The sequence below is a fragment of the Aureobasidium melanogenum genome (assembly GCF_000721775.1).
Source record: "Aureobasidium melanogenum CBS 110374 unplaced genomic scaffold scaffold_5, whole genome shotgun sequence".
Classification (NCBI taxonomy): Eukaryota; Fungi; Ascomycota; class Dothideomycetes; order Dothideales; family Saccotheciaceae; genus Aureobasidium; species Aureobasidium melanogenum.
In genome coordinates this window covers 1,051,352-1,077,138 of record NW_024470057.1, presented here as the reverse complement: position 1 = coordinate 1,077,138, position 25,787 = coordinate 1,051,352, and the positions used below count along the sequence as shown (strand labels likewise).

The 25,787-nt window shown below is 51.1% G+C and overlaps 9 protein-coding genes across 9 annotated transcripts; 6 read left to right on the top strand and 3 right to left on the bottom strand.

Moving 5' to 3' along the window:
• Window positions 1–389: 389 nt before the first annotated feature.
• M437DRAFT_82929 (glycerol-3-phosphate dehydrogenase-like protein) lies at window positions 390–1,769 on the top strand (the record flags this gene model as incomplete). Its single annotated transcript, XM_041027841.1, has 3 exons — window positions 390–451; window positions 527–1,641; window positions 1,702–1,769. 3 exons carry the CDS (start codon window positions 390–392, stop codon window positions 1,767–1,769), a joined length of 1,245 nt encoding a protein of 414 aa, XP_040881966.1.
• An 801-nt stretch (window positions 1,770–2,570) lies between these two features.
• On the top strand, window positions 2,571–4,179 carry M437DRAFT_43412 (FAD/NAD(P)-binding domain-containing protein; the record flags this gene model as incomplete). The annotated part of the gene is made up of 3 exons (XM_041020739.1): window positions 2,571–2,601; window positions 2,658–3,140; window positions 3,194–4,179. Coding segments are annotated over 3 exons (1,500 nt in total), but the record flags the coding sequence as incomplete, so codon positions are not given.
• Window positions 4,180–4,681: 502 nt separating this feature from the next.
• On the bottom strand, window positions 4,682–6,583 carry M437DRAFT_43495 (glycoside hydrolase; the record flags this gene model as incomplete). Its single annotated transcript, XM_041020751.1, has 2 exons — window positions 4,682–5,362; window positions 5,546–6,583. 2 exons carry the CDS (start codon window positions 6,581–6,583, stop codon window positions 4,682–4,684), a joined length of 1,719 nt encoding a protein of 572 aa, XP_040881964.1.
• Window positions 6,584–7,516: 933 nt separating this feature from the next.
• M437DRAFT_82926 (diphthamide biosynthesis protein 4) lies at window positions 7,517–8,008 on the top strand (the record flags this gene model as incomplete). Its single annotated transcript, XM_041027840.1, has 1 exon — window positions 7,517–8,008. One exon carries the CDS (start codon window positions 7,517–7,519, stop codon window positions 8,006–8,008), a length of 492 nt encoding a protein of 163 aa, XP_040881963.1.
• A 650-nt stretch (window positions 8,009–8,658) lies between these two features.
• On the top strand, window positions 8,659–10,229 carry M437DRAFT_43475 (uncharacterized protein; the record flags this gene model as incomplete). The annotated part of the gene is made up of 2 exons (XM_041020746.1): window positions 8,659–9,386; window positions 9,437–10,229. 2 exons carry the CDS (start codon window positions 8,659–8,661, stop codon window positions 10,227–10,229), a joined length of 1,521 nt encoding a protein of 506 aa, XP_040881962.1.
• An 854-nt stretch (window positions 10,230–11,083) lies between these two features.
• Window positions 11,084–12,237, bottom strand: M437DRAFT_73850 (NAD-P-binding protein; the record flags this gene model as incomplete). Its single annotated transcript, XM_041026115.1, has 3 exons — window positions 11,084–11,312; window positions 11,514–12,150; window positions 12,210–12,237. 3 exons carry the CDS (start codon window positions 12,235–12,237, stop codon window positions 11,084–11,086), a joined length of 894 nt encoding a protein of 297 aa, XP_040881961.1.
• A 503-nt stretch (window positions 12,238–12,740) lies between these two features.
• M437DRAFT_73849 (putative O-methyltransferase) lies at window positions 12,741–15,977 on the bottom strand (the record flags this gene model as incomplete). Its single annotated transcript, XM_041026114.1, has 3 exons — window positions 12,741–14,284; window positions 15,117–15,675; window positions 15,729–15,977. The coding sequence occupies 3 exons, from the start codon at window positions 15,975–15,977 to the stop codon at window positions 12,741–12,743; spliced, it is 2,352 nt and encodes a 783-aa protein (XP_040881960.1).
• A 1,199-nt stretch (window positions 15,978–17,176) lies between these two features.
• Window positions 17,177–18,814, top strand: M437DRAFT_73848 (Dehydroquinate synthase-like protein; the record flags this gene model as incomplete). The annotated part of the gene is made up of 4 exons (XM_041026113.1): window positions 17,177–17,553; window positions 17,660–18,100; window positions 18,152–18,374; window positions 18,431–18,814. 4 exons carry the CDS (start codon window positions 17,177–17,179, stop codon window positions 18,812–18,814), a joined length of 1,425 nt encoding a protein of 474 aa, XP_040881959.1.
• Window positions 18,815–20,886: 2,072 nt separating this feature from the next.
• M437DRAFT_12033 (kinesin-domain-containing protein) lies at window positions 20,887–23,981 on the top strand (the record flags this gene model as incomplete). The annotated part of the gene is made up of 3 exons (XM_041018640.1): window positions 20,887–21,727; window positions 21,781–23,726; window positions 23,805–23,981. Coding segments are annotated over 3 exons (2,964 nt in total), but the record flags the coding sequence as incomplete, so codon positions are not given.
• Window positions 23,982–25,787: the final 1,806 nt, after the last annotated feature.

Sequence of the window (25,787 nt, the reverse complement as noted above, 5' to 3'; positions counted from 1 at the left end):
TGCATCTGAGAAACGAAGTGTCAATAAAGGCATCTAGATCTGTCTCCTGCGGCGACGATCTTGACCAACAGGCCGGCACGCTCGATCAACGACGAGTGACGTCTTGTGGAGATGTGCTATCTGGTTGCGAAAAAAGTTCCTAGCCCTTTCGTACGGCAAAAGCACTGAGATCTCTGTGCTACTACGTGTCAGCTAGCCCCCAACGAACAGCTGTGAGGTCCACCCGAGTGCGAATGCCACCGATATTTATTGCAAGAGCCCCATTGTCGTGTTTGCGTCGCTCCTTCATCACCTCTAATCACCGCTTCCCCAGTTGGAATCTCGCTCTCCCTCTCGCCTCCAACTTTCCCTTCCAATCTCCTACAGCCACATTCCTACGACCACGAACCATGGCAACTCTCGGCGCATATCAGAAAAAGCACAAGGTCGCCATTGTCGGCTCTGGCAACTGGTACGTGAACGCTGCCTAGCTATCTTGACACTCACTCCACATCATACCTGGATTCAGACACACTGACATCTTCAGGGGTACTACCATCGCCAAGGTTGTCGCAGAGAACACCAAAGCCAACAGCGACCTGTTCGAGCAAGATGTCCAGATGTGGGTCTACGAAGAGGAGGTTTCCATCCCGAAAGAGTCGGAACACTACAAGGGCGACGACAAGCCCCAGAAGTTGACCCACATCATCAACGACGTCCACGAGAACGTCAAGTACCTGCCCAAGGTTGCTCTCCCTAAGAACATCATCGCCAATGCCTCGCTTGAAGACACCGTCAAAGACGCCAGCATCCTCGTTTTCAACCTCCCTCACCAGTTCATCGAGAAGACTTGCGACACGTTGCAGGGCAAGATTCTGCCTTATGCTCGTGGTATCTCTTGCATCAAGGGTGTCGAAGTCTCGGACAAGGGCATTGAACTCTTTTCTGAATGGATTGGCCGCAAGCTGAACATCTACTGTGGTGCCTTGTCAGGCGCCAACATTGCCACTGAGGTTGCTCTCGAGAAGTTTTCCGAAACCACTGTCGCATACGATCCCCCAACCATGGACAGCCAGCAACCCACTCCCAAGGGCTCCCCTCGTTCTTCCGAGATCGACCTGTCTGAGCTGAGCGGCAAGCAAGATCAACACCAGAAGATCAAGCTTTATCCTCTGCCTACCGAGTACCCTCCTCTCAGTCACGACAATGTGAAGAAAATCTTCCACCGCCCCTACTTCCATGTCCGCATGGTCTCGGATGTCGCTGGTGTCTCGCTTGGTGGTGCACTCAAGAATATTGTTGCTCTAGGTGCTGGGTTCGTTGATGGTTTGGGCTGGGGAGACAACGCCAAAGCTGCCGTCATGCGTGTCGGTATTCTGGAACAGGTCAAGTTTGGCAAAATGTTCTTTGCTGACTCTGTCCGTACCGAAACATTCACTGAGGAGAGCTGTGGTGTAGCAGATTTGATTACCAGCTGCAGTGGTGGTCGTAACTTCCGTTGTGCAAAGATGAGTGTCGAACGTGGCATGACTATCAACGAAGTCGAGGAGCAAGAACTAAATGGACAAAAGCTGCAAGGAACCAGCACTGCAGCTGATGTCAACAACTTCCTAAAGAAGCAGGGGCTCGAAGACGAGTTCCCCCTCTTTACTGCCATCTACAGTAAGTTCAGCAGTCCAGCATCAATATGCTACACGATTAGCCACTGCTAACACAGATTAGATATCCTCCAAGGCAAGGACAAGGCGGAGAATATTCCTGAGCGCATTGAATCGAAAAAGTACCCATGAAGCGACGACCCTTTTATGTTATCTCACGACCAAGGTTGACTGGCTATTAGGAGTTATTCGGGGCAAACCAGACCAAGACTATAGGTTATCTTAGGTAATGTTCCCATCGTGTATTAGAGCAAGCATTTGTGTACAATTAGCAGGCAGGGTGTTCAAGATGGTGATGGCCACTGCTCAGTATATGGATCTCCGAAGTTCGGCTTTCATATCTCGAAGATACATTGACGGTTTCGCTGAGTAATTAGAAATTGCAGTATTCGTCAAGCTCACCTGTCGCATCTGCAATCTGGTAATGCTGATTAGCATGCAGTGATACAGTCGACTATTTGGGTAGAGAAGGTACGAGCGGAAGCCTCGGCGACGCTATCGCGGCTTCCGAACCATCTTGGTATTACTGACATCATCCCGGGTCCGGCCAAAAACAACAAAGCGATGATGGAGCAGAATACTCAGCCAAGAGTCAAGGATCAATTCGGATAGATAGATTATTCGATCTGCCTGCCGTTTTTTCCTGTCTTTTTCGTCTGCTATACCCAAGGTCGTACTCTACTGTATCATGCTGGCATTCAGAAACACATCTCTGCCGCGAACACTTGGTGTGACTCGACAGCATGAGTCAACTGCTATCGCTGCTGTCTTGAGTAGACATGGCCAGGAATCCGTCTCGAGAAGGACCAATGCCGGTCAATTGACTTCAAGGACACAGACACGATTTCTCACAAGGGGCATTGAGAGTAGCAAGGGAGGTGTGTCATCGTCTTTCCAAATGTTGTCAGAAACATCTTTTAACATTTCATCCTAGATCGTGAACGTGTTGTTGTACTAGGCTCTGGTGAGTGTTTCCTCTGTTGCTTGAATACCTGGGACTGCAACTCATGTCCATCGCAGGCTGGGCTGGCTATACTCTCGCTCGAGACCTCGACCCCAAGAAATATCAAGTCGTCGTCGTATCACCTCGCTCCTATTTTGTCTTCACGCCTCTACTCGCCTCAACCTCAACCGGCACTCTCGAATTCCGTACAGCTCTTGAACCTGTCCGCTCTCGTCGCACCAAAGTAGAATTCTTACAAGGCTGGGCTGATTCTGTGGATTTTGCGTCCAAGACTTTGAAAGTGGAAGAAGCTGTTGAGAACCCATGGCAGGCTATGGCTCTGACGGGCGATGGCCGCGAAGATCAGAATGCAAAGCAACTAGAGAAGGAGAGGGGCGTCAAGGCGAAGAAGGGCAAAGTGTTTGAGATGAATTATGATAAGTTGGTTGTGGCAGTCGGGTGCTACTCACAGACTTTTGGAACACCTGGTGTCAAGGAGCATGCCTATTTCCTGAAAGATGTTGGTGATGCCAGGAAAATCCGAAACAGAATGCTTTCTTGTAGGTTTGTATCAGAATCAAGCTGTTCTCGATATCACTGACCACCACTACAGGCTTCGAAACAGCTTCACTACCAACCACCAGCGAAGAGATGAGAAGGCAGCTTCTCAACTTTGCCGTCGTAGGAGGTGGCCCAACTGGAATTGAGTTCTCGGCCGAGCTCCACGATCTCATCAGTGAAGATATGGCCAAGCTCTACCCTGAGCTGATGCAATACTACAAGATCACCGTCTACGATGTTGCCGACAAGGTTCTTAGCATGTTCGATGACAAGCTCGCCAAATACGCTATCGAACGCTTCACTCGTGAAGGCATTGACGTCAAGACATCTCATCACGTCAAATCGCTTCGCAGAGGTACACCTGGAGATCTTAAGGAAGACGGCGGTGATCAAGTCGTCAAGGACGAATCAAGCTGCTACACCCTGGATCTGAAAGAAGAAGGCGAGATAGGCGTTGGAATGGTAGTCTGGAGTACTGGACTCATGATGAACCCCTTCGTCTCAAAGTCTCTGTCAAGGCCTTACGATATACCCATCGACAGCGCTGTCGTCGAAACACCTTCGAATGAAAAGAGCTGGAACATCTCTAGGCATCCACGCAGCGGAGGCATCATGACAAATGACCGTCTTCGCGTGATCATGCAACCGTCCACCGAAGCAAAAGAAGGCGAGAAGGTCGATGGCAGAGCAGTCATCAAAGACGTCTACGCTATTGGCGACTGTGCAATCATGGAAAACTCCGCTTACCCTGCTACCGCCCAAGTTGCTAACCAAAAAGCTCGCTGGCTGGCCAAACAACTCAACCGCGACTCCATCGACAACAACGCCTTTACCTACAAAGACCTTGGGGTAATGGCCTACGTTGGAAACTGGCAGGCTATCATGCAATCGTCGGGCGGAGACATAAGTGGAAGAGTTGCCTGGTTAATTTGGCGTGGTGCATACTTGGCAAAGAGTGTCAGTTGGAGAAACAGGATTTTGATCCCTACTTACTGGTTTGTCAACTGGCTATTCGGCAGAGACATATCGAGGTTCTGAGCATATATATACATATATGTATAGACTAACAAGTTGTCTTCGTTCTTTTCTGACATTCTTAGTCTGCTTTGTGGATTCACTTTCCCGATCTGGCAACTCGCTTTGCCAAGCCAAGCTTCAAATGCTTAGCAACGTGAACATCAAGCACCACATGCAACAGAACAAACGACTCTTTTTCTTTTTGGAGGAAGCAGGCACCTAAAGACTGTTGTAGTACAACAGACATCAGTGCCTGCTTCAGCTTATGGGTAATACAATGAGAACATCCAGAAGTATCACGAAGGACAGAAGTTTGAGAAAGTTGAAAGTGAAGCCTCTTCTCGAGGTAATGTATTTGTACAGTTAATCCATCTAAGGTAATGTTTCGTTAAAACATGCTAGGTAATGAAGTGATTACATTATAAGTGCGTGCTTTTTGTCTTTCGTTATGCTGGACTTGAAGTGTAAGGAAAAGTGTCCAACAACAATAGTAACCTTCTAATACGTATCAGAGACGATGCGCTTAGCAGGCACGAACGTAGAGGCCGAGAGGAGAGGGGTTGTAGTCCTCGAACAGGCTCAAATCAAGGCCGCCAGTGGATGTAACCTCGAAGGAAACTCTGGTGCCAGCAGGGCAGGCATCCTGGCTGAGAGTGTAGGAAGAACCACGCTTCAGAGCATCGACAGAGCCGATCTGCTTGGCAACAGCAGGGGCGTTGGCGTAGGTGGTGGACTCGTTAGCGACACCGTTCAAGACAGCAATGGTGAAACCACCCTTGTCGTTGAAGGAGTAGCTGGAAGTCTCGAGCTGGTCAAGCTGAGGGAAGAGGAAGACAGTCGAGCAAGTCTTGCCAGCGTAGGAGGCGGGAATGTCAAAGTTGAAGATGGTGGAAACCTTGGAGTTGATGGTAGCGTTGTACTGAGTGCCGTAGGCCTTGTTAGGGTTGGCAGCATCAACGGGGACAATCAAGTGAGGGAACTGGTAAGCACCGTTGATATCGGCAGGGCAGCCAGAAGCAGCAGGAGTTCCGCTGGGAACAACGGTTGAGCCTGCAGCAGAGGTAACGCTGGGCTTGGCAGAGATGACAGAGGTCATGCCGGTGCTGGTGCAGTCCGAAACGGTAGAACCGCAGTTGGTGACAGTGATCAAGGTGGTGGAGAAGATGGTGACAGTCTCACCGTCATCAGCAACGGATGTAGCTGCCTTGGTAGTGACGGGCATAAGGGTGGTTCCGGGAGCAGAGCTGACGGCAGAGCTGCCAGCAGAGCTAACGGGAAGAGATGCAATCACTGAGCTAGCGGCGGAGGATGCAGATGAGACGGCGGAAGAGACCGAGGGGGCAACCGAGGCGACTGAGGAAGCAACAGATGAGAGCTTGCTCGAGACGACCGATGAAGGTACACCACCAGTGGGAACAGCGTTGGTGATCGAGAGAGTGGTGCTGTCAGCAGCAGAGGTGGGCATAGTGGCACTGGCGACCGAGCTGGTAGGAGCGGCCGAGCTGCTGGTGGCGACGTTGGGGCATGAGAGATCGTACTTGGGAGTCTCGCCGGATTGAAGGACACTGAAGTCAGGAGAAGCAGAGTCCTGGAGAATGTACCACCAAGTAGGGATGTTGCGGCTGAGCAACTCGCAGGCAACAGACTTCCAGTAGGTCTCAGCGTTGTCAACGCTGGGGACGGCCTGGTTCTCGGTAGCACCAGAAGTGGGCCAGCCAGTCTCGGTAATCCAGATAGGCTTGCCGTTGGCAACAGCCTCGACGGCGTTGTACTTATCGAAGAAGAGAGAGTTGGCGTTTGAGACCGAGTTGGCCTCGGTGTTCTCGTAGTAAGGGTATTCATCGAGACCAATGAAGTCGACGGCAGCAATAACGGCAGAGTTGGAGGAGTTGGTGTATCCAGTCCAGGTGTCGACATGGCCTACAGGCTTGGAACCAAGCACAGTGCCAGAGATGGCAGATCTAACCTGACCAATGTAGTCGACAAGGACTGAAGGGGACTGGCCAGTACCGGCGTTGGAGGCAATACCAGCAGGGGTCTCGCGGTAAAGGTCTTCACTACCGACTGAGATACCAACAACGAGGTCAGCGAATGAAGAACCATACTGGCTGATGGCGTTCTTGAGAGCAGTGAGCTCGTTGTCGAAAGCATCCTGAGTCTCGGATGCCCAAAGACCAAGAAGAAGGGTGGTGTTGGTAGCAATGGCAGCAGGAACAGCACTAATAACAGTATTGGCTGTGCCATCCTGGATCATGGTGTAAAGACGGGCAGAGTTCCATCCACTGGTGGTGTCAAGACCTTGCTGGGTACGGAATGAAGCCTCGAAAGTCTCCAAAGTGTTGCCTTGAGATCCATAGTTGAAACCGCGAGTAGCAGCCAGGACGGACGCGGCGCCACCGACGAGCGAAAGAATAGCGGATCTCATGTTGGTAATGAATATCCTAAGAAAGAGATGTGTATGATGAGGAAAGGAAACAGAGGTGGAATTGAAGAAGGAAGCGAGCAGTTTTGTACCCAGTGGGCCTCTGTGACGACAACATAAAAAAGTATACGATGTACATCGATCCTGCCGTGCTTCCGCCAAAGAACGTGAAGTGTCTTGTGGGGAAATAATGGGTTAGTCGCATGACGGTGCAAACTCAAGCTAGTCTTGGGTGGTGGATGGGGGCCGAAAATAGCACCATGACGCCTCGCTCTGCAGGTACGCCATCATCGCGTGGAGGGCTCAGTCACCAGAATTGAGGAAAACTCAGATCCGCGCGGCCAATGGACAGACACAAAACGGAAGAACCTTTGTTGGGCCGCTGGTGTCCGCCAAAGGTTGTCGTGTTCTCAACCCCAGTCGGGCAAAGCGGGATACGTCGTGCCCAAGAGAAGGGTGTCCAAGAGGTCGATCTTATGGAATAGCGTGATGGGAAGGATCGTATTCGCGTCAATGGTGTCTCTCATAATAGTCTTGTGGAGCTATATATGGACAACGTCCTCCTGACATGTCCAGCAAATGCTTCGGTATACAGTAGAAGCCACAATCACATGGTGGTAAAGGTGGCAAGGTACGCTGAGCATATTCTCTGCTGTGCGACTGCAAGGTTCATCCACGTTCCCGTAGTCTTCGATGACGATGCAGCTCAGCCGCCGTGTGGCGGCGGCATGGCTGCCGGTCGAAGTTGTAGCGTTGGACACGTCGTTTCCGTCCCCGTTTGTTGATCAGGAACGCTCTTGCCTTCTTTAGCCAAAGGTGGGGAACAATATTTGCTTGGCGCCGGAAAAGTCTTGTCTCTCCAAATCCTGTCCATCACCGAGCATCGGTGAAAAGAGAGAAGTTGTTGTTCCGGAAGAAAGTGTTTATTTGCTATTCATGGCGAATCATTATGAAGCCTTGGGCTTGGGTCATCGCCAATTTGATGGGAGTTTGACCGCTCAAGACATCAAGCAGGCATATCGCAAAGCGTTGCTCGAACATCACCCAGACAAAGCGCAAGCCGGAGACGCTTCTCGAACCGTGGATTCCATCACAGTCGCCTACAAAACTCTGTCTGAGCCCGAGGCCAAAACCAATTATGATCGTGAGCTACGTTTGCAGCATGCGCGCAACAGAAGCGACGACAAAATCTTCCATACCGGACTTGATATTGTAGATCTGGATGACTTGGACTACGATGAGAAGACTGGTGAGTGGTGGAGAAGTTGCAGATGTGGCCAGGATCGTGGCTTTGTTATCACCGAAGACGAGCTGGAGAATGAGTCGCGCTACGGAGAACTCATCACGGGCTGCAAGGGCTGCAGTCTGTGGCTCAAAGTCTTGTTCGGAGTTGAGGACGAAGAGCAAGATGTCAAAAGTGTTGCTTGAGCTTGCACATGAGCTTCTGCTTTTTTGATTCTTGTCTACGTGACACAGACTTGTGGTGCCTTGCATTGGTGCACGAAAACAACTGCATCCGATGGAGATTGATGCAGAGTCGAATGGCCCGACTTACAATTGCTGTGGAAACGGTGATTTAGTGACTGAGTAGGAGGCGACCTGCTTCCACGCTTTGACAAGCAGTCGTGCTTGAACCATCTTCAATGTTGCAATGCTTGAAGCCGGTGTCAGCGAAACCTTCCTGCCAACGCTTCGCAACAAAGCCGTCATCGCAATGCACGAAATTTTTCTGTCACGACCTGTTCAGACATCAGCCATGCGATATTGGCTCTCCTCACCATTTGTCCGGGATATGTTTAGGCAATTGTTTCATCTTCGGATTCATATCGACAACCAAGTGCGTCCTATCGACAGCCTCTTCTTGCTCAAGCCGAGATTCTTTTGATACAAAGCAGACAAAGAGATCGGGAGACTTGCGATGTCAATGCCGCAGCAGACTCCTTTGTATCCCTCGTCCCGCATCCGGCTCAGCAAGAACTCGTCAGCTAAAAAATCCAAAGCCCTGAGTTGAAGCGACGACGACATGCCTTTCTCCAGCCTTGTCTGAAGTGACAGTTGGCATCCCTTCAGCATCAATCATGGCTTCCTATAGCGTTCCGGATCCTCCCCCAGTGGTTCCTCCTGGCTTTGATCCCAGCAATTATGTTGCAAGGTTGAATCGCGTAACAAACCGATTTGGTATACAACCTCGCTCAACAGGCAGTTACTCCCAACTTGGACTTCTCTCGACAGACCCAATTGGCGGTCACATGGATTTGAAAGTCGGACCGCCCAGCCGAGCCCCAGACTGGCATCCTCTGTTAGAAAAATGGGGTCTTCAGGTCTTGGAAGCGGCAGGGTTCCTTAACAGTACAGCCTATCGTGGAGCAGGAGAAGGACAGATGCCATTAGGTCGCCTTACCGCTGTTCTAGGTCATGGGCCGATACATCCTCTTCTGAGGGAAGATATGTGGCATGGACTTCGAGCCGGCGAATATGCCCTCATGGAACCTGCGATACGTCTGGCTTCCGCTATCTTGGACGATCCTCAAACCCTATGCTTCTTTGCCGGACTGACAATCCCCAGCGACAAGATGCCATTTATTCATCTCCAACATATTGGTCGATGTCCGATATATGGACCTAGCCAACCACTTGATGCGGCTGCGCTGGCAGACGTATACGGCAAAATCACGGATATGCGCGGATACATGCGATGGACATTGCAAGATATGCAAACCATGCTTGGTGATCGCCGCGCCTTTGGCCTTACGAAGCCGTGGGTGGAAAGTAATGGCAAAGTTGCGGAAGGTGCGAGGGGGCCTGGGTATGTGATAGTACTTGCTCCGGTTGGACACGGCTGACACTGTCTGATAGAACTAGGGCCAGCGTTATTCACATCAGTCGAGGATACGTCGACGCAATGCGAATGTACTTCAATAGTGATCCGATGCTGGCCGAGCTCGGGAGATTCATCAACGAGACACAGTACCTTGCTTCAGTACCTCTTGGAGACAAGATTTGTATCAATGAAGACTCGGCAATTGCGCGCAGTACAATTCTTTTTGCAGATACCCTGATCCATGAACTCACACATGCAATCAGCGGTGCCTACTTCAACATCATTCCAATGGCAACACCGGGTATGCCAAGGCACAGTCACGTTTACGAGCCCTTCTTCGCAGGCGATCGTTGCAACGAAACTGGACACGCCATCTCATCATACATATTCCGTGGAAACACCATAGGTATAAATCAGTGGAATATCCCTCAAGACTATTCGTCTCTTTGGCTACAGATGCACATTGGTCCATTAGGACTATACTGGCCTGACAAGTGGGATAAGTGGATGATCGATTATGGAACGAATGATTCTTGCAGACCGCGAGCTGTGGATCCTGTCGAGTATAATGTTCCGCAACGTTTGTTTCCGGTTCCTCAAGCACACGTCAATAAGATGTTTTCTCGTCAGCTGTGGCAGGATGAAGTACATCGATTCGGCATCGACGCCATTCGTATGCCACAGTTGGACAACTGGTCAGCGGAATGGACCCCCGCGGGAAAGGAGAAGGGCATCTGGGGCTTAGGCCGTGACAGGTGGAATGATGGGCCGGGTCCAGCTGCTCCATCTCCTAGTATTCACAGCGATGATGGAGGCGTTCCGCTGTGATGTGTCTACGTATCTAACAAAACTTATCCTCCTCATGCATGTACTTACTCTTTGTTTGTCTGTTCGCAACACATGCTGATGATGCACATCTCGAGGAGTTCATTCAGGGTTTCATCTCATCATGCGTCAGGGTCACACCCGTTACAAGCCTTGCACGATTCAATAGTTCATCTTTCGCGACATGACCACAGATATTTTCATTTTATCAGTGCCATAGCACTACTTGGGTACTCGCCCGAAGGTTGGGCTTTTGAGGACCTCGCTACTTTTTTTGAGGTGGTCAATGAGTATACCAATTTCTTGCTTCTTCAAGATCACAGCTTCAGCTGATGGACATCAACATTGCCACTAACGAGGCACGTCCACATAAGGGGCTAGAATCAGTGTGAATATCGAACCTTTACAGTCCCTAGATGTTGAATCGTGGTTCTGATCTTCATAGAAGAATGATAAAGAACGAAAACTGCACGAGCATCAGATGAGCAGGGTGACACCTACCGAATCAAGAGATCGCCGTTCTCGTCAAAATACGCAACTTGCGAATCACTGGTGCACGACACCAATACGAGTTTATGATGTAGGTACAGGAGTGCACAATGGTTTCATGAGATAAGAGCCGTTGAATAGAATGCCCCTCTATGGGTAATCTGATGTTAAGACCGCACTCTCATGAGCTGAATTGTCTCTATGCCTCACGATGCTAGATGGCTGACGCAGAATTAGAGTAATTAAGCACACGGAGAGCACAAGTATGCTTAGGGCCATCCAGTCATCAGCAGCGAACACTTGATTTGACAACATCATCCTTCGACAATGCCTTTCTCGTACTGCAGTTTATCATCGCTCGTACAAGCTTAGTCTACTAACATGCGGACCTTCAACAAGTCCTTCTTAATGATCTCGTCCTTCTTGTCCAGCAACTCCTTCATGTCCCATGTCACGCTAACATATCTACCAGCCAGCCACTCCCTCTTCTCGTTGACGAGCCAAGCGACAGTATCAGCAGCTAGTTCTGGTTTGTCAGACAGCATGTGGTGAGAGGACTCAGGCATCCGGCCGGCAAGCTCGGTCATTACACCTCCCCTGTAAAGCGAAGGTACAATTAGCAAGAGATCAAACCTTGGTTATGAGAACACCACGACTTAGCTAAACGAATACACTCAGCTCTGCGGGATGTCGTCCCAAATGGTATTCCATCGAAGAAAACACATTTTAGAGAATGCTCGTGCAGGCTGAGACAAACGCCAGCACTAGTCATGGTGTCTGTATCTTCGGTTTACTTACGGGTGTATTCCGTAACACAAAATTTTTTGGTCAGCATATTCCTGTGAAATGAACTCTCCCAGTCTCAGCAGTGCGAGTTTGGTGACTTGGTATGAGCTGGCACCGGTCATGATCATGTGAGCGCCGATAGAGCTGGTATTGATGATAGTCTTGTCACCATCCTTGGTGTCCAGAAGGAGGGGAATGAAGGCACGAGCAACCAGGTAAGGACCCTTGATGTTGACTTCCTGAGTTCTCCACCATTCGTCAGGATCGCTCTCTGCCACTTTCTTGAACTCTTCAAGATATCCGGCATTGTTGAACAAAAAGTCCAGACCACCAAACTCGCTCTTGACAGTCTTGGCTGCTTGCTCGGTACTCGACCTGTCTGTTACATCCAACTTGATGCTGACGACCTTGGGTGCAGGGTGACCCGCGTCCTTGGCCGCCTTCTCAACCTCGGTTGCGAGGTCTGAGAGCGAGCTGCGAGCACCGAGCGCGATACTGGAAGCACCGGCACGAGCAAAGGAGAGAGCTGTCTCCTTACCGATGCCCTTTGAGGCGCCAGTCAGAAACACACGCTTGCCCTTCAGGTTCTGAGATTTTGTCGAGATGAAGTCGTAAGTGTCATTGTGGATTGTAGGAGTAAATTTGAAGCCTGCCATGAACTCGAGTCAGATTTGTCTTTGTGTACTTGGCCATCCGAGTATTCCGTACCAGCATGATGAAGCATAGATTCGGACATTCTGACGGATCTGGTTGGATACTTGAGCAGCAAGAAGTGTAAAGAATCTCTCAATAAATTTGCCAGAAGAAAAAGAGTTGATTCGAAAAAAAGGCACGAGTTGGGTTGATATATTTGTGATTGATGTTGATTAAGCAATCGGCGTTACGTGGTGGCAGCTCCGTAACTCCGGCTGACATCATGGTTTCGCAGGTGCTTGACACATTTCACCATTTCACACTGAGGAGTCATGGTGAGCGATTGCATAGAGTATGAGAGCTGCTTCAATTCGAGTATCGTACAGAACATGCAATGGTCTCAGATAGTCGTTCTTACATCTGATTCGCGAGATTTCAGCCAGATCTTTCTCAACCTACCTCTAGGACTACATCTCAACATCACCGGACTTGATTGTATCCACTGCAGTAGACCATTCCCGAACTAGCCTCTCACAGCAGCATGAGCTGGCGCCCACTGTGTATCATGTATATCGTCGAATTCATTAATCCTCCTCTTGCGGTTGTTCAACAGCCGAACATCTTTGTGGTGCTGACGTTGATGCGACTCCACTTGAAGCCCGTGACCAAGCTCTTAGCAAACTGGAACGGCCAGTAGACGTGATAAAGCCACCAAGCTGGGAGCGGGTCCCAGATCTCGTAGGTGCCGTCTTTCCAAAAGAATAGATGTTCAAGAAAAGTGCCAAAGTGTTCGAAAGCCTCGACAAAACTGTTACCATGCAGTTTCAAGAGCGAGAGAGCAGGCAGAATCACGAAGGTCGCCAGGTCGTGACCAATCCAGTAGTACTTTCCAGGGTTGTGAGGGTATACGGGTGGCGTGGGGGAAGCTCCATTGGTGCCTTCCTTACTAGGGGTAGAAGGCTCTTCGAGAAGAGACATGTAGCCCTTCTCGATCATCTCTGGTGTATTGTTGAACAGAGCGACTGCGGTATGTGCACGAGGATTACATTCAATGGGATAGAGCGTGACCACCATGTTAGGATCTCTCTGTGCACGCTCAGCATCTTTTCGATCCACCAAGAAGTCGAAAGAGAGATGGCCTGTGAAGTTCTCGGGGTCGCTTGCCGCATACTCTTGTGTGAAGCGCAGCATACTACGGCTAAGTGAAGAATCTGGAGAAAGTGCTTCGTAATGCATCAAGAGCTCGGCAGAAGGACAAGCGGTGAAAGCCTTGACTTCACCACGAACCACCAAAGCATGAGTGCAGTACTCAGGGCCATCAATGAATTGTTGCAGAATCCAGGGACGGCTCTCTGAGATCTGAAGGCGGGAGATGTGTGCCTTTGTCGCAGAGACCGAATCGAATGGCAGCAGAGTCATGTCACCTCGGACGGAATCGTCCGTTCCAATGAACTTCATGATGAACTTCTTGCCTGAGGGTCGCACATCTTCTAGGACCCTCAAAGCAGCGGTCTTGGATGTAATGGTATGAGTCTCGGGGACTGTGAGTCCAAGAGATTTGGTGTATTCGGTGAAAGAGTGCTTTTCGTGCAGCTTCTGTGTCGTAGCTACATTGTACTGCACTGCCTTACACTTTGTGAGCAGTTCGACCATCTCCTTGGCCTGTCCATCCTCAACAGCACTCGCTACACCAGAACAGCTGACCCACAGGTCGACCTTTTCCTTCCGGACGATGTCCAGAATACTTTGGCAATATCTGGATGAGCCTTCTCTGGTGCCATCAGGCTTCGCAAGACGGTGGAAAGCCTTTATCGAGCGTGACACGTGCCCGCAAGTGATTGGCAAGAATGGCGGCTCGAAATCCGCCCCAATAACGTTGTGACCAGCGATAAAGAATAGGCGAGCGAGGACAAGGCCTTTCGTCATGCCTACACCAGTCACTAACACTGTGCGGGGCTCGAAGTAGCGCGTGTAGGTAGACCGCACTCGGGCGCGGTGCGAAGTCGCTGGAAAGGCGACAAGGATGCGAACCGCATAGCTGAAGAAAAGGATGAAGGTATCGAGTGGGAGAAAAAAGAAGCTCAGAGCAAGCAGCTTCACGTTCTGCAGTGCATGCGCAAAGCGCGACGACTCAGCAGTAAGCATGGTGCCTGCGCAAGGGGACGAGTGAGAGATGGCTCGAGGGAGAAGCTCCAAGCAGCGCAGCACTCGCAGGAGGTTAGCGAAAGGATTGAACCTGCATGTCGTTGTCACGACTAGATCATGGCATTTGTCGGCCCATGCAAGCCATGTTTTGTTGATCACATAGCTTCGCGATAGCTCGGTGGATAGCTCTCCCGTTTTCACATGCTTTCCGCTAGCTACTCGTTGCCAAACGTCATAGATCTGAACACCTCGGAAATGTCTTGGGTTGCGGCTGAACCCTAGACATGATACAAAAGATCTTGGTTGTGGATAGTTGAGTACGATCGCGTCAGTGCTTCCTTCAGGAAGATGACAGAAGAGTCAAGATTGCCGATCGTTGGGACGAGAGAGAAGGCAGCAGAAACGGCAGTTCAACGAAGCTCGAGAGGAAGCAGCTCTGGCTTGGAGGGGAAAATTCCAAGAGGGTCTCAGCTTGACTTGCATATTTTCACAATTCTTTGTTTACTATTTATGCAAATCTGCATGTGAAAGTTGAAGAACAACTTTTTACTTGTGATACAGTCGGGTATCTCTTGTAGTTCGCTAATTCTATACATTCCACTTCAACTACCTACGCTCTCCACCAGACTCATATGCTAGGACGTATGGCGCGTATATACATTATATCGTTGTGGTCGACCCGCAGGTTTCGCTCCCGCAAGATCGGGTTTTATGAAGCACGGGCTTTATCTAGGAGGACTCTTCGCCAGTGCAACGAGTAATTTCAACACCGTCCTGCGTGTTTGTCAATGCTGTTTCTTCAAGAGCTGCGGCAAAGTGTTCAACATACCGGTACACCTGAGGGCTCGTAGCTGTTGATGAGCTTGCTCTCATAGATCAGGTTGGGGTTGCCTCTGGACTGTTGCAGCTTCTCCTCTGACTGTCTGTTCGCATACTGTTTGGCAGTTCTGTCGGCGAATCTAGCATCTGGGTTGCTCTCGTCCGAAGACTGCTCGGCAGCCTTGCGCTTCTCAGCAACACTGCTGCGAACGTACTCGAGGTATGGTGGGTTGCCGGGCTTGATGACGTTATCGGCGGCCAGCACGGTTCCAGGAGTTACAAGCTTGAGTTCTTCACAAAGCTTCAGATCGGTCTTGTAGGCGGGCTTGTAGTGGTCGAGGAACATCATATCGATGTGTTTGAGGGTACCCTCGGTGTGCATTCTCTTGATTGAGACAGCGCTAGAGCCAATAATGACCTTGACGAAATCACCTAGACCAGCCAAGTCGACCAGCGAGGAAATGACTGCACCAAAGACGGGATCTCTTTCGAGACTGAAGTAACGCTTGCCACCAGCCTTGCGGACAGCGTCGGCGTAGAGAACGCAGGAGTAACCAATGTAGCCTCCCAACTCAACCTGGATGTAACGTAAGTCCTCCAAACTTGTCGTGATCACTCGATGAACAGTACCATAGTCTCTGGCTTGACCTCCGAGATCAATTCGGTAACAATCTTGCCCTTGTCTTCTCCCACGTTCATGAGGTACTTCTTCGTCCTGGCGAACTCATCAATGGCAGCCAGGACCTTCTGAGGATTGCCGCGAATCTCCTCGATATCTGGCTTGCCATAGACAAAGTGCAGGAGCTCGAGTTCACGGCCGTCGTCAAAGAAGACTTCCTCCTGCTCGGCGTAGGCCTTGCTTTGATCAAATTCAGACATTGTAGTGTTTCTTTCGGTGGTTTTCGAGGTTTACGGGGTTCGAGGGTTCAGTTGACGAATGTCCAGAGCAATTGCACAAAGCAGATGATTACAATTCACTCGGGATCCAAGCGAAGCAGTACGTGGCAGGAGCTCCAAAAGCTGAGCTATCTGGGTGACGCGACGAGCCCCACTATCTGTTGATGAATCAGAGAAGATCGCTCGCGACGACGCGATCTGACGAGCTAAGAGGAGGGGTAATTCTGCAACCAGCTGCTAGACTCCCAAAACGGATAGTCCAATCATCATGCAAGCGTCACCGAAAGAGGAAGCACTGACGCAAAACTCAGATCTGCCCCTCACCTGAGCCCCGCATCAGCATATCCAGGAAGCATGATCGTTGTAATCTCAGCCAGCTCGACCGCGCTGGCAGGATAGATTTAGTCGCAGAAGATCCACTCTAGCTGCGCAGTCTCGCGAGCTTCATGCCAATGCTATCAGAGACATGCAATCTATCGATGAGCACCACATGGACTTCCCTCCTCTACGCTTCCACGGCCTGGGCGACATTTTGAGCCGCAAGACGGGAACCCCAGAAAATGTCTCAATAAAAGCTCCGAGTCTAAAAGCCTGATGTCAGGAACTCATCAGATCTGTTGTGGGTCACTAAACTGAACATGGTTTAGACGGATCTCATGCCCACGACATGATATCCACGGCCCAAGCCTAACACGGCAACTGAGCTGCTAGTCTACGATGCTCATTGGGCGTTTGCCATGGCCGCTGGGATCCAATTCCATGGCAGCAGAAGCCTCATGGGCTTGCATTTTGCAGACACGGATGACAGGCTTCTGAACCAGACGGCGCAAGCGGCGGTGCAAGTCATGATGCTAGTCTCTGTGCCGGCCAAACGGGGCTGCCCTTTGACGCACGCCCATCGTGGCAGAGGTGCATCGGGGCGATTCGTCTGGAGCCTTCGTACCTGAATCTGAGTTAGCGTCAATCTGCTCAGAGGTTTGTTGACGTGATGCACTTGAGCTTCCAGTGCCGTGCTCCAAGATATCCGCCGATCTCGTGGTTGACGAGGATATATGAAAACCCCTCTTCCTCGATCATCCCCTCTTCCCACTCACCTTTCTTCTTTCAAACTCATCAATCCTCATCCTCTATTCAACTTATCCCCCCTTGCGTTTGTTCAACACGCACACAACACATCAATCATGTCTGACTTGACCGCTACCGTCCAGGAGACCAAGGCTGGTTTCCACGTCGCTGGCTATGAGAAGATCGAGTACGACTTCGAGTTCATGGATGGTGTCTTTGACCCCAAGAACAGCCAACTTGCCGACTGCTACCAGCGCTGGGGCAGAGCCCTGGCCGTCATGGACGCCAACATCTTCGATGTCTACGGAGACCAGATCCAGAAGTACTTCGACCACTACAAGCTCGAGCTTTCCATCCACAAGACCATGATTGGCGAGAAAGCCAAGTCCATGGACACCCTCTTGAGCATCGTTGACTCGATGAACAAGTTTGGTGTCTACCGCAAGGAGCCCGTTCTGGTCGTTGGTGGTGGATTGGTCACCGACGTTGCCGGGTAATACACACATAATGATCCACCGCCATAGATCTATAAGGCACTCTGGCCAATATCTCCTAAGCGGTCAATCCCGACTTTTGAACATGTTACTAACCGTCTACAGTTTTGCTTGTGCCGCCTACCGCAGAAACACCAACTACATTCGTGTTCCTACCACTGTCATTGGTCTCATTGACGCTTCCGTCTCGATCAAGGTCGCCGTCAACTACGGTAACTACAAGAACCGTCTGGGTGCCTACCACGCTCCCATGAACACCTTCCTTGACTTTGGCTTCCTCCGTACCCTTCCCGATGCTCAGATCCGCAACGGCTTCGCAGAGTTGATCAAGATCTCCACCTGTGCCCACCTTGACACCTTCAACTTGCTCGACAAGTACGGTGAGCAGCTCATCTCCACTGGCTTCGGTCGCCGTGATGGTGCTCCCCAGGAGGTCCGCGATGCTGCCGACAAGATCAACCGTAACGGCATCCACGAGATGTTGAAGCTTGAGACCCCCAACCTCCACGAGATTGGTCTTGACAGAGTCATTGCCTACGGTCACACGTGAGTCAATTCATATCTTACACACAATACATTTTGCTGACAACACCTAAGCTGGTCTCCTCTTCACGAGCTGATCCCTGACCCACCTCTTCGCCACGGTCACGCCATCTCAGTTGACATGGCTTACTCTGCCACTCTTGCCAACATGAGAGGTATCCTCAGCGACGAGGAACACAAGAGACTTCTCAACCTCTTCTCTCGTGTCGGTCTCTCCATGGACGATGACCAGTTCACCGAGGAGATCCTCGACCAGGCCACCAAGGCTATTCTTAAGGTAAGCTAAGGTCGTTGCAACTCACGAAGAATTTTCCACTAACAACATTTCCATAGACCCGTGACGGCAAGCTTCGTGCTGCAGTCCCCAGCCCTCTTGGCTCATGCATCTTCCTTAACGACGTCGAGGCAAGCGAGATGAACGCTGCTTTGAAGAAGCACAAGGAAATTATGAAGTCCTACCCTCGCCAGGGTAAGGGACTCGAAGCCCACGTTGATTCCTCTGATACTGGCTACACAGTCAATCAGAAGACCGTTGAGTCAAACGCTACCAACTCTGCCAGCAAGTCTGTCATCAACGATGATGTTAAGGATGGTGTCAACCCCGCTGGCAAGAAGACCGCCGAGAAGATGGCCAGCGGCCCCGAGGGTGTCAACGGCGTCTCCAACCCCACCACCAACGGTGCCACTAGCCTTGGTCAGGGCGGCGAGTGCTGCTAGATCCATTCTCCTTGAATTGGGTTGTTCTCCTTTGAAGAAAAAAAGCTTTTGATACCACGGCCTTGAATGGTTGAAACAAAAAAAGGCCTCACCTTTTCTGGCGCAACGAAGGCGCTCTTGTAATAATATTGCATAGATGAACCACTCTGAATAAGAGTCGGCAAGCTAAATAGCTACGAATATATTGATGATTTTTTGACAATTGATTGTTCTTCCCTCGCTCATGAGTGTTCGCAGTGAATGTCGGGCACGTGCTTTCTGCGCAAAGATCTTGACGTCTAAAGCCTCGGATCATCACTTTCATGCTTTGCTCGAACATACCCTGGTCGTTCGGAAGTTCCAAAGGGAATTGAGCGATGAAACAGCGGAACTGTCTTCTTCTAGAGACCCTCGTAGCCGAGATGATGTCGGGGCATGGCTATACAGGTACAAAGCGTTTACATATGATCAAGACAAATTACTGTACTCTATGCTAGAAATATTGACCGCTTGACACAGCATCATGGGAATCAGAAACTCACTGCAATCGATTGCAATTGCAAGCGATGTACGACCTGTAATCAAAATAGCAAGTAGGGATAGCTGATGCCACAAGGTTATTGGAAGATCGACATGCCTTGTTTTCCAGGCGCGAACCCCGTCACATGCGACCTAGCCTACTCGAGTATCAGTGGTTGCGTCTGCTGGTCAAGAGTAGCTGCGTGATTGAAGATCAAGAGTCGATGAGCGTAGAACTAGCTAGCTGTCCCTCTATCACTACTTGCGGCAGCAATACACAACCTCTGATTCGCATTGTGCTGTGCCTCTGTACTAATGTGTGCTTTGACTCACGGACCATCTAAAGTATCCTATATTGCTGGTTCAATATGGTTAGATACAACAATTTGGTCGTGAGCCGCGTGTCACACTGCGGCAATGGTCGCAACAGGGTCTTGTGAAGTTCGTTTGTTCAAAAGACTGTCTCGTACGTGGTACGAGTAGATGTACGCGAGGACCAAAGAGTGCTTGGCTCACGCTGAATCAGCGGCAGAATAATTTGACAGCATCTGAGAGCGTCTTAGAGCTGAGTTGAAACTTACCACGATCCCAGCTCCACAAACCCGGAATGTGACGACTTCCGCCAGACAGGTGGCAAGACGTGCAAAAGATCAAAAGAAGGTTGCGACGCAAGAGCAGTTCGAGCGGCACGACCACAGACGGTGAACGCTCGATGAACGCCAGCCGCACGGCAATCGGGAACTTGGCTTTATCAGGGATCGGCCGAGAGCGGGCTGCCGATCCAAGTATCTTTGTAAGTCGAGTCGCTCTGCGAAATGAGATGACTCGAACAAGCAATGTATAGAGGCACACGCGAGGCACGAAATGTGACGAGAAGGCCAATGACAACAGCAGCATGGGCAGCCGGCGGAACGGATGCGCAGATTGTGCAGAACCGCTTCCCAGGTTCGTCGGGTAGAGGTCGATTTGGTTCATATAAAGACAAGATACCTCGGAAGGGTGAAGATCATTGCCTGTTCCTGTGAGGAGCAATGGCCCTTTGTGGGCGACGCATGGGTCGCAGATGGCTCTTATTGCACATAAGGCTCGACCATGGCAAAGTCAGGGTGGTGTTAAAGTGCTTAAGTTGGGATGGTGGGCAGAGTTGGCGACGGGAGGACGGGAAGGAACAAGGGTGATGAGCTATTGTTTGATGACCCAAGGGAGGGCGAAAGGTTCTGATGTTCATAGAGGGTTGGGCAAGCATATTACTAGTAATCATGGTTTCCTTCTACGATTAAACAGAGCCACGCAGAAAAAAAGCTTGAGAGCGTGCCATGTGCTGAGAGCGTTGTCGTCGTTGCTGGTGAGAGTGCTTTCACAACGGCGAGCAGAGATATAGGAGCAGGGGCATCTGTGCAGCGCGCAGGATGCCTGGAGCAGGAGGAGGAGGAGTCCAACTGCTTCTGCAGCTCGAGCAGGAGCAGAAGGCACAACGACTCTCGCCGCAGCACTACCTGTATCCCCGGCCTGAGCAGACACAGACACAGGCACAACATTACCAGAGCCAACAGTTCCTCAGCCCACAGGCGCACCCGCCGCCATCCATCCCGCTACCGCCGTTGCCCGCTATGACGAAGATACGAGGAGCCGACCCGGCTGATGAAGCGCCGTCGGACAGGGAGCGGAGGGGTGCAGATGCAGCAGCCATGGGTGTTTCAGGCGACCTACGGGCGCGCGCAGCTACCGGCATCCCTCGATCTGTCACCTCGTCGCCGTCAATTCCTACCCTGCGTACCCAAATATCCTCACTGTCACCGTCGCCGTCGCCGTCGCCATCGCCCTCACGAGTCCCGACTCCCAACTTGCGCAAAGCCGTCAGCATCGAAGCCTTTCCGCGCCCTCCTGGCAGTGCCATCGCCAGCCCCCTTGGGCCATTGGCCTCGTCAAGCCCTCGGAACTCGTCGCAGTCGTCAACTTCTCTAGCGCCCAATTCTCATTCTTCTTCCATATCGCGTCTGCCCCTGTCGCCCTTAGCACCCCCAGCCGGACTACGCAAGCCACAGTCCAAGCCATCTCTTCGCAATCTACGCTCCAAGACATCTACCACCTCCCTCACCACCGCCGCTGCCGCTGCCGCCAGCGCTGTCCGTAATTCCAAGAGCGAGAGCCTACTTAGCATACCTTCCCCTCCCGGGAGCCGCTCATCCTCGGCACCTGTGTCCCCAGCCACTCCCTTGACGCCCAACACTGTCGCGGCTGACTCGACAATGTCCGAAGCAACAAATGGCGATAAGGACAAAGAAGCAAAGGGGAACATTACCGTCAGCGTTCGCGTGCGGCCCGATGCTGCCGCAGATACACAGCCTGATGGAGAATGGCTGGTCGACGGTCGACGCTCCCTGATAACTTATGAAAGTGGAGAGTATCGCTATGGTGCGTCATTCGTATCCTATTGACAAAGCGAGTGCTAACTCCGTCCTTCGCAGACAATGTCTTTTCACCGCATGACCAAAATGCCCGCGTATACGAATCAGCTGCCAAACGCCTGGTACGGCGTGTTATGGAAGGCTACCATGGGACCGTCTTCGCATACGGAATGACCGGCACTGGTAAAACTTTCTCCATGCAAGGCACTGCAATGTCTCCTGGTGTTATCCCTCTCGCCATTACCGATATCTTCTCCTACATCCGCCAGAATCCTGCCCGCGAGTTTCTGCTGCGTGTCAGTTATCTTGAAATCTACAACGAAAAATTCTACGACTTGCTTAATCCGGACTCGAATGAAGAAATCAAACTGCGAGAAGACCCCCGGCGTGGTGTCTATGCGACTCCACTGAAGGAAGAGATCGTACAGAGCCCTAATCAGCTGCTCAGAGTCATTGCGCGTGGTGATCAGCAAAGGCGTGTGGCAGGCACTCAATTCAACGCCCGCTCCTCACGTTCGCATGCTGTTGTTCAGATTGTGGTAGAGTCGCGTGAACGCTCTGCCGTCCCAGTTGGCGACCCGAGGCGCGACAAATTGCTGCCCGGAAGTGTCTTGGTGTCGACCCTTTCCTTGATCGATTTGGCCGGCTCCGAAAAGGCTGCCGAAAGCAAAGAACGCCGGACCGAAGGAGGCCATATCAACAAGTCCTTGCTTACCCTAGGCACAGTCATTGCTCGTCTGTCCGGGGACAAGGAGATCGCGGAAAAGGATCAGAAACATCTTCCTTATCGAGACAGCAAGCTCACACGCCTTCTGCAGCCCGCCCTCTCAGGAAACTCGCTAGTATCTATCCTTTGTACCGTGCAGCTCTCATCAGCATCTAGTAGCGCTGCTGCGACCTCATCACACACAACCGAGACCCTGAATACACTCAAGTTTGCAAGCAGGGCTAAAAACAACCTTGTCAGTCATGCGAAACGCAACGAATCGAATCCTTCTGATGGCGCCGATCCACGGAGTCGAGCTTTACTGGATAGGTACAAGCTAGAGATTATCGAACTAAGAGCTCAACTGGAAGAACAAAGCAAAATAAAAAATGAGGCCGAGAAGTCCGAAAAAGCGGAGGTTGAAGAAGAGCGGTGGAGAGAAAGAGAACGTGAAAGTGCCGAACGCCACGAGGAGCAAATGCTGGAAATGCAGCTTGCCAGAACTGCTCTGAAAGAACGCATCGCCCATCTCAACCGACTCATTTTGAGCTCCAAGTCTCTGGGAGTGAACTCGGGACGCTTCTCCACTGCTAGTTCGAGCATGCCAGTCCTCCAGAGAACGAGTACACACAGCACTCTGGATCGGCCCAAGAGTCGAAGGCCGGGCAGCAGCGGGAGTCAGACTACCTCGAGTCGCATCCAGTCTGGCTCCACCACAGCGGGTATGCTTCCCATAGCACGGACTTCGCAAATCGAGCTGGCCTCTGCGTCAGAAAACGAAGGCGATGATGAGGAGATGGCAGCTGATGAGGACGCCTTAGACCCTGGGAGTGCCTCCTCGGCCCGTCGAATCAGTGCTTTACAAGCCGATCTCGCAGACAAGGATCGATATATTGCAACCCTGGAGAAGAGGTTGTTGCAGAATCGTAACAACTCGTACAGCAGAGCGAACAGTGCAAAGTCGCCTTTACAGAGTCGTGTGCCATCACGAGACGGCCAAAACACAGATGCTATTGTCAAAGAGAAAGATCAAGAGATTGAGCGACTCCGACAAAAGCTTGAAGATCAAACTCGTATGGTGTCTGCACTGAGAAACGCTGCCAGAAAGCGTGATATGCTGGACACCTCTGGGGCTCTGTCACAACACCCAGCCTTCCGACAGAGTCCCACAACATCACCAGAGAAAAGAGAGACACGTACACCATACCGCAGCATGAGTCGCCCAGAGCTCTTCCGAAGTGCAAGCGGCCCTGCCAGTGCTGTCGAAAAGACGTCACCGCTTGATTCATCACCTTCCGGGGTCCAAAACTTCTCCCGCCTGTCAAAGAACAACGCTTCTATGCCTTCAGCTGATGCGGAAGGAGGCGCAGCGGCCGAGAACAACGGATCGGCCGTCGAGCCGTCTAGCAACGTGGCAAGAGTCACGAGCACTAGCAACGTGCCAGGCACCCGACGGACTGTGGACGAGATGACGAAGCTTTTGGATGAGATGATTCAGGATAAGGTCAACACTGGCCATGTGATTCGCGGTGACAGAGGCAGCTTGCGAGTAAAGCGCGACACTGTTCTCTCTCATGACGCCGAAGCAAGCGCAGCAGCCTTGCACTACGAGAAACTGCAGTTCACATGATGAGCTTAGGTTGCCTAATCGCGATCTCCTTCTGATTGGATGCAGATCTGTGAAAGGGACAGATGTCTCTCTTTGTATTCAATTATGGGTGCTCACTTGGAAAGGAATCTGGTCCGGCCGGGAAAAACCCAGAGGTGGGTTGGGAATTGTGATGTGTTAGCGAATCGTTACGGGTTTTTCTTCTTTTGATACCCCATTAATCAGGCATGCAAGACGATGGAACGCCTTCTTCATCGTTTCTTTCTTTTCTTCTTCTCTCGCCATGCTCATTGCTCAAGAGCGGCCATGTGTTGAGAATCTATGTTTTTAATCCTCGGGTCAAATTCCCTAGGACCCTTTGATGGAAGGCCTCGACGGTAGCCCTACGACTTTTAGAACGGCCAAAGACCAGACATGGCACTATACCAGATGAAGAAAGATGGTCGAAGTACAATGAATCTCGAAACAAGGAGTTGTTTTCAGCAAAATGTCATCAAACACTGACAAGAGATGTCAAAGTAATTCTCGGTCCATAGCGGGACATCGTTGACCCCCAAAGGTCACATAGCCACCAAATAGAAGCTCGATGCCTGGCAGCACGGTAAGTGACGTTGTTGGACTTGTAGGGCCATCCACATGATGTTATGACGGTTGGCCGAACGGCACTACACTATCTGGCGCCCAAAAGAGCTTGAATGTTAGGCCTTCCATCTGGAGATCAATGTCTCCATACTGACGTGCGGGTTAGGTGGCTATCGCAGACTCGAAGTAGAGCCATGCGGATATTGTGGTGTGCCTGATCGCGCAATGTGAGCTTTCGTTCATCTCGGATATGGTTTGAATTATATTAGGGAAACGTTGAGTGGGATTCTGCAGGCATGTCATCCGAGGAGTATTGAAGCTTGACCGAATTGCTGGAAATCGGTTTGAAGATTGAGACATTACTGCACACCTTTTGGACTGTCTTGATGCGGGAAAGTGTTTTGGATTGCAAGAGAGGTCGCTTAGCGCGCTTCGCTCCTTCCCTTGGCGAGACCGGCAAAAAGGCATTTGTTTGGGAAGGCCTTGCTGTCATGTCTGAAAGTTGACTGGTTTGCCGGCGGCAGTTGTGCTCTTGCCACAAAAGTTCCCCCTTCTAGAAGCACTGTGGAACGTTTAATGCCCCTCCTTGTCAATCTCGCAACCTGACCCACGCGCCGCTTCCAAAGAAGCACAACCTGCTTGACAGCATGGGCCTTTCTTCCCTCGTGGCTTTTTGCCTGTGTGTGCTTTGTGGCATCACGGCAACGTTGCACCATTCGTGTACGCCATGTGCAGATGTTGCCCCGTGTCTTCTTGATCGGTGAAGCAGCCAAAGGTAACTTAGAGTGCAAGTAATATCGGCCGCTAGTTTTGACTGTGGTGTGGTTGTGATTGCTGGGCGGACCAAAAAGAGGGGTCCAGTTTTTCCAGAGGTCGGTCCTCGCTGCCCAATCACGCTTGGTCGATACCCAGCAACAGATCATCCTCTGAGGACGACTTGGAGATCGTGGAGCGTCAACAACCTTGAAAGATTGCGACGGAGCACACGAGGGCATGTTCAATCACCGATCTTTACGTGCTCAAGTCGAAACCAAAATCTTCAATTGCCATACCCTTGAGCTAAGATGTGTTCTGCTCGTAACGAAGGTCTTCGCTCGGCATGGCAGTGAACATGAGGTCTAGCAGCACCCGGGCGCCGTTTACTGTCTTGCTGACCTTGTTCCCTTCTTC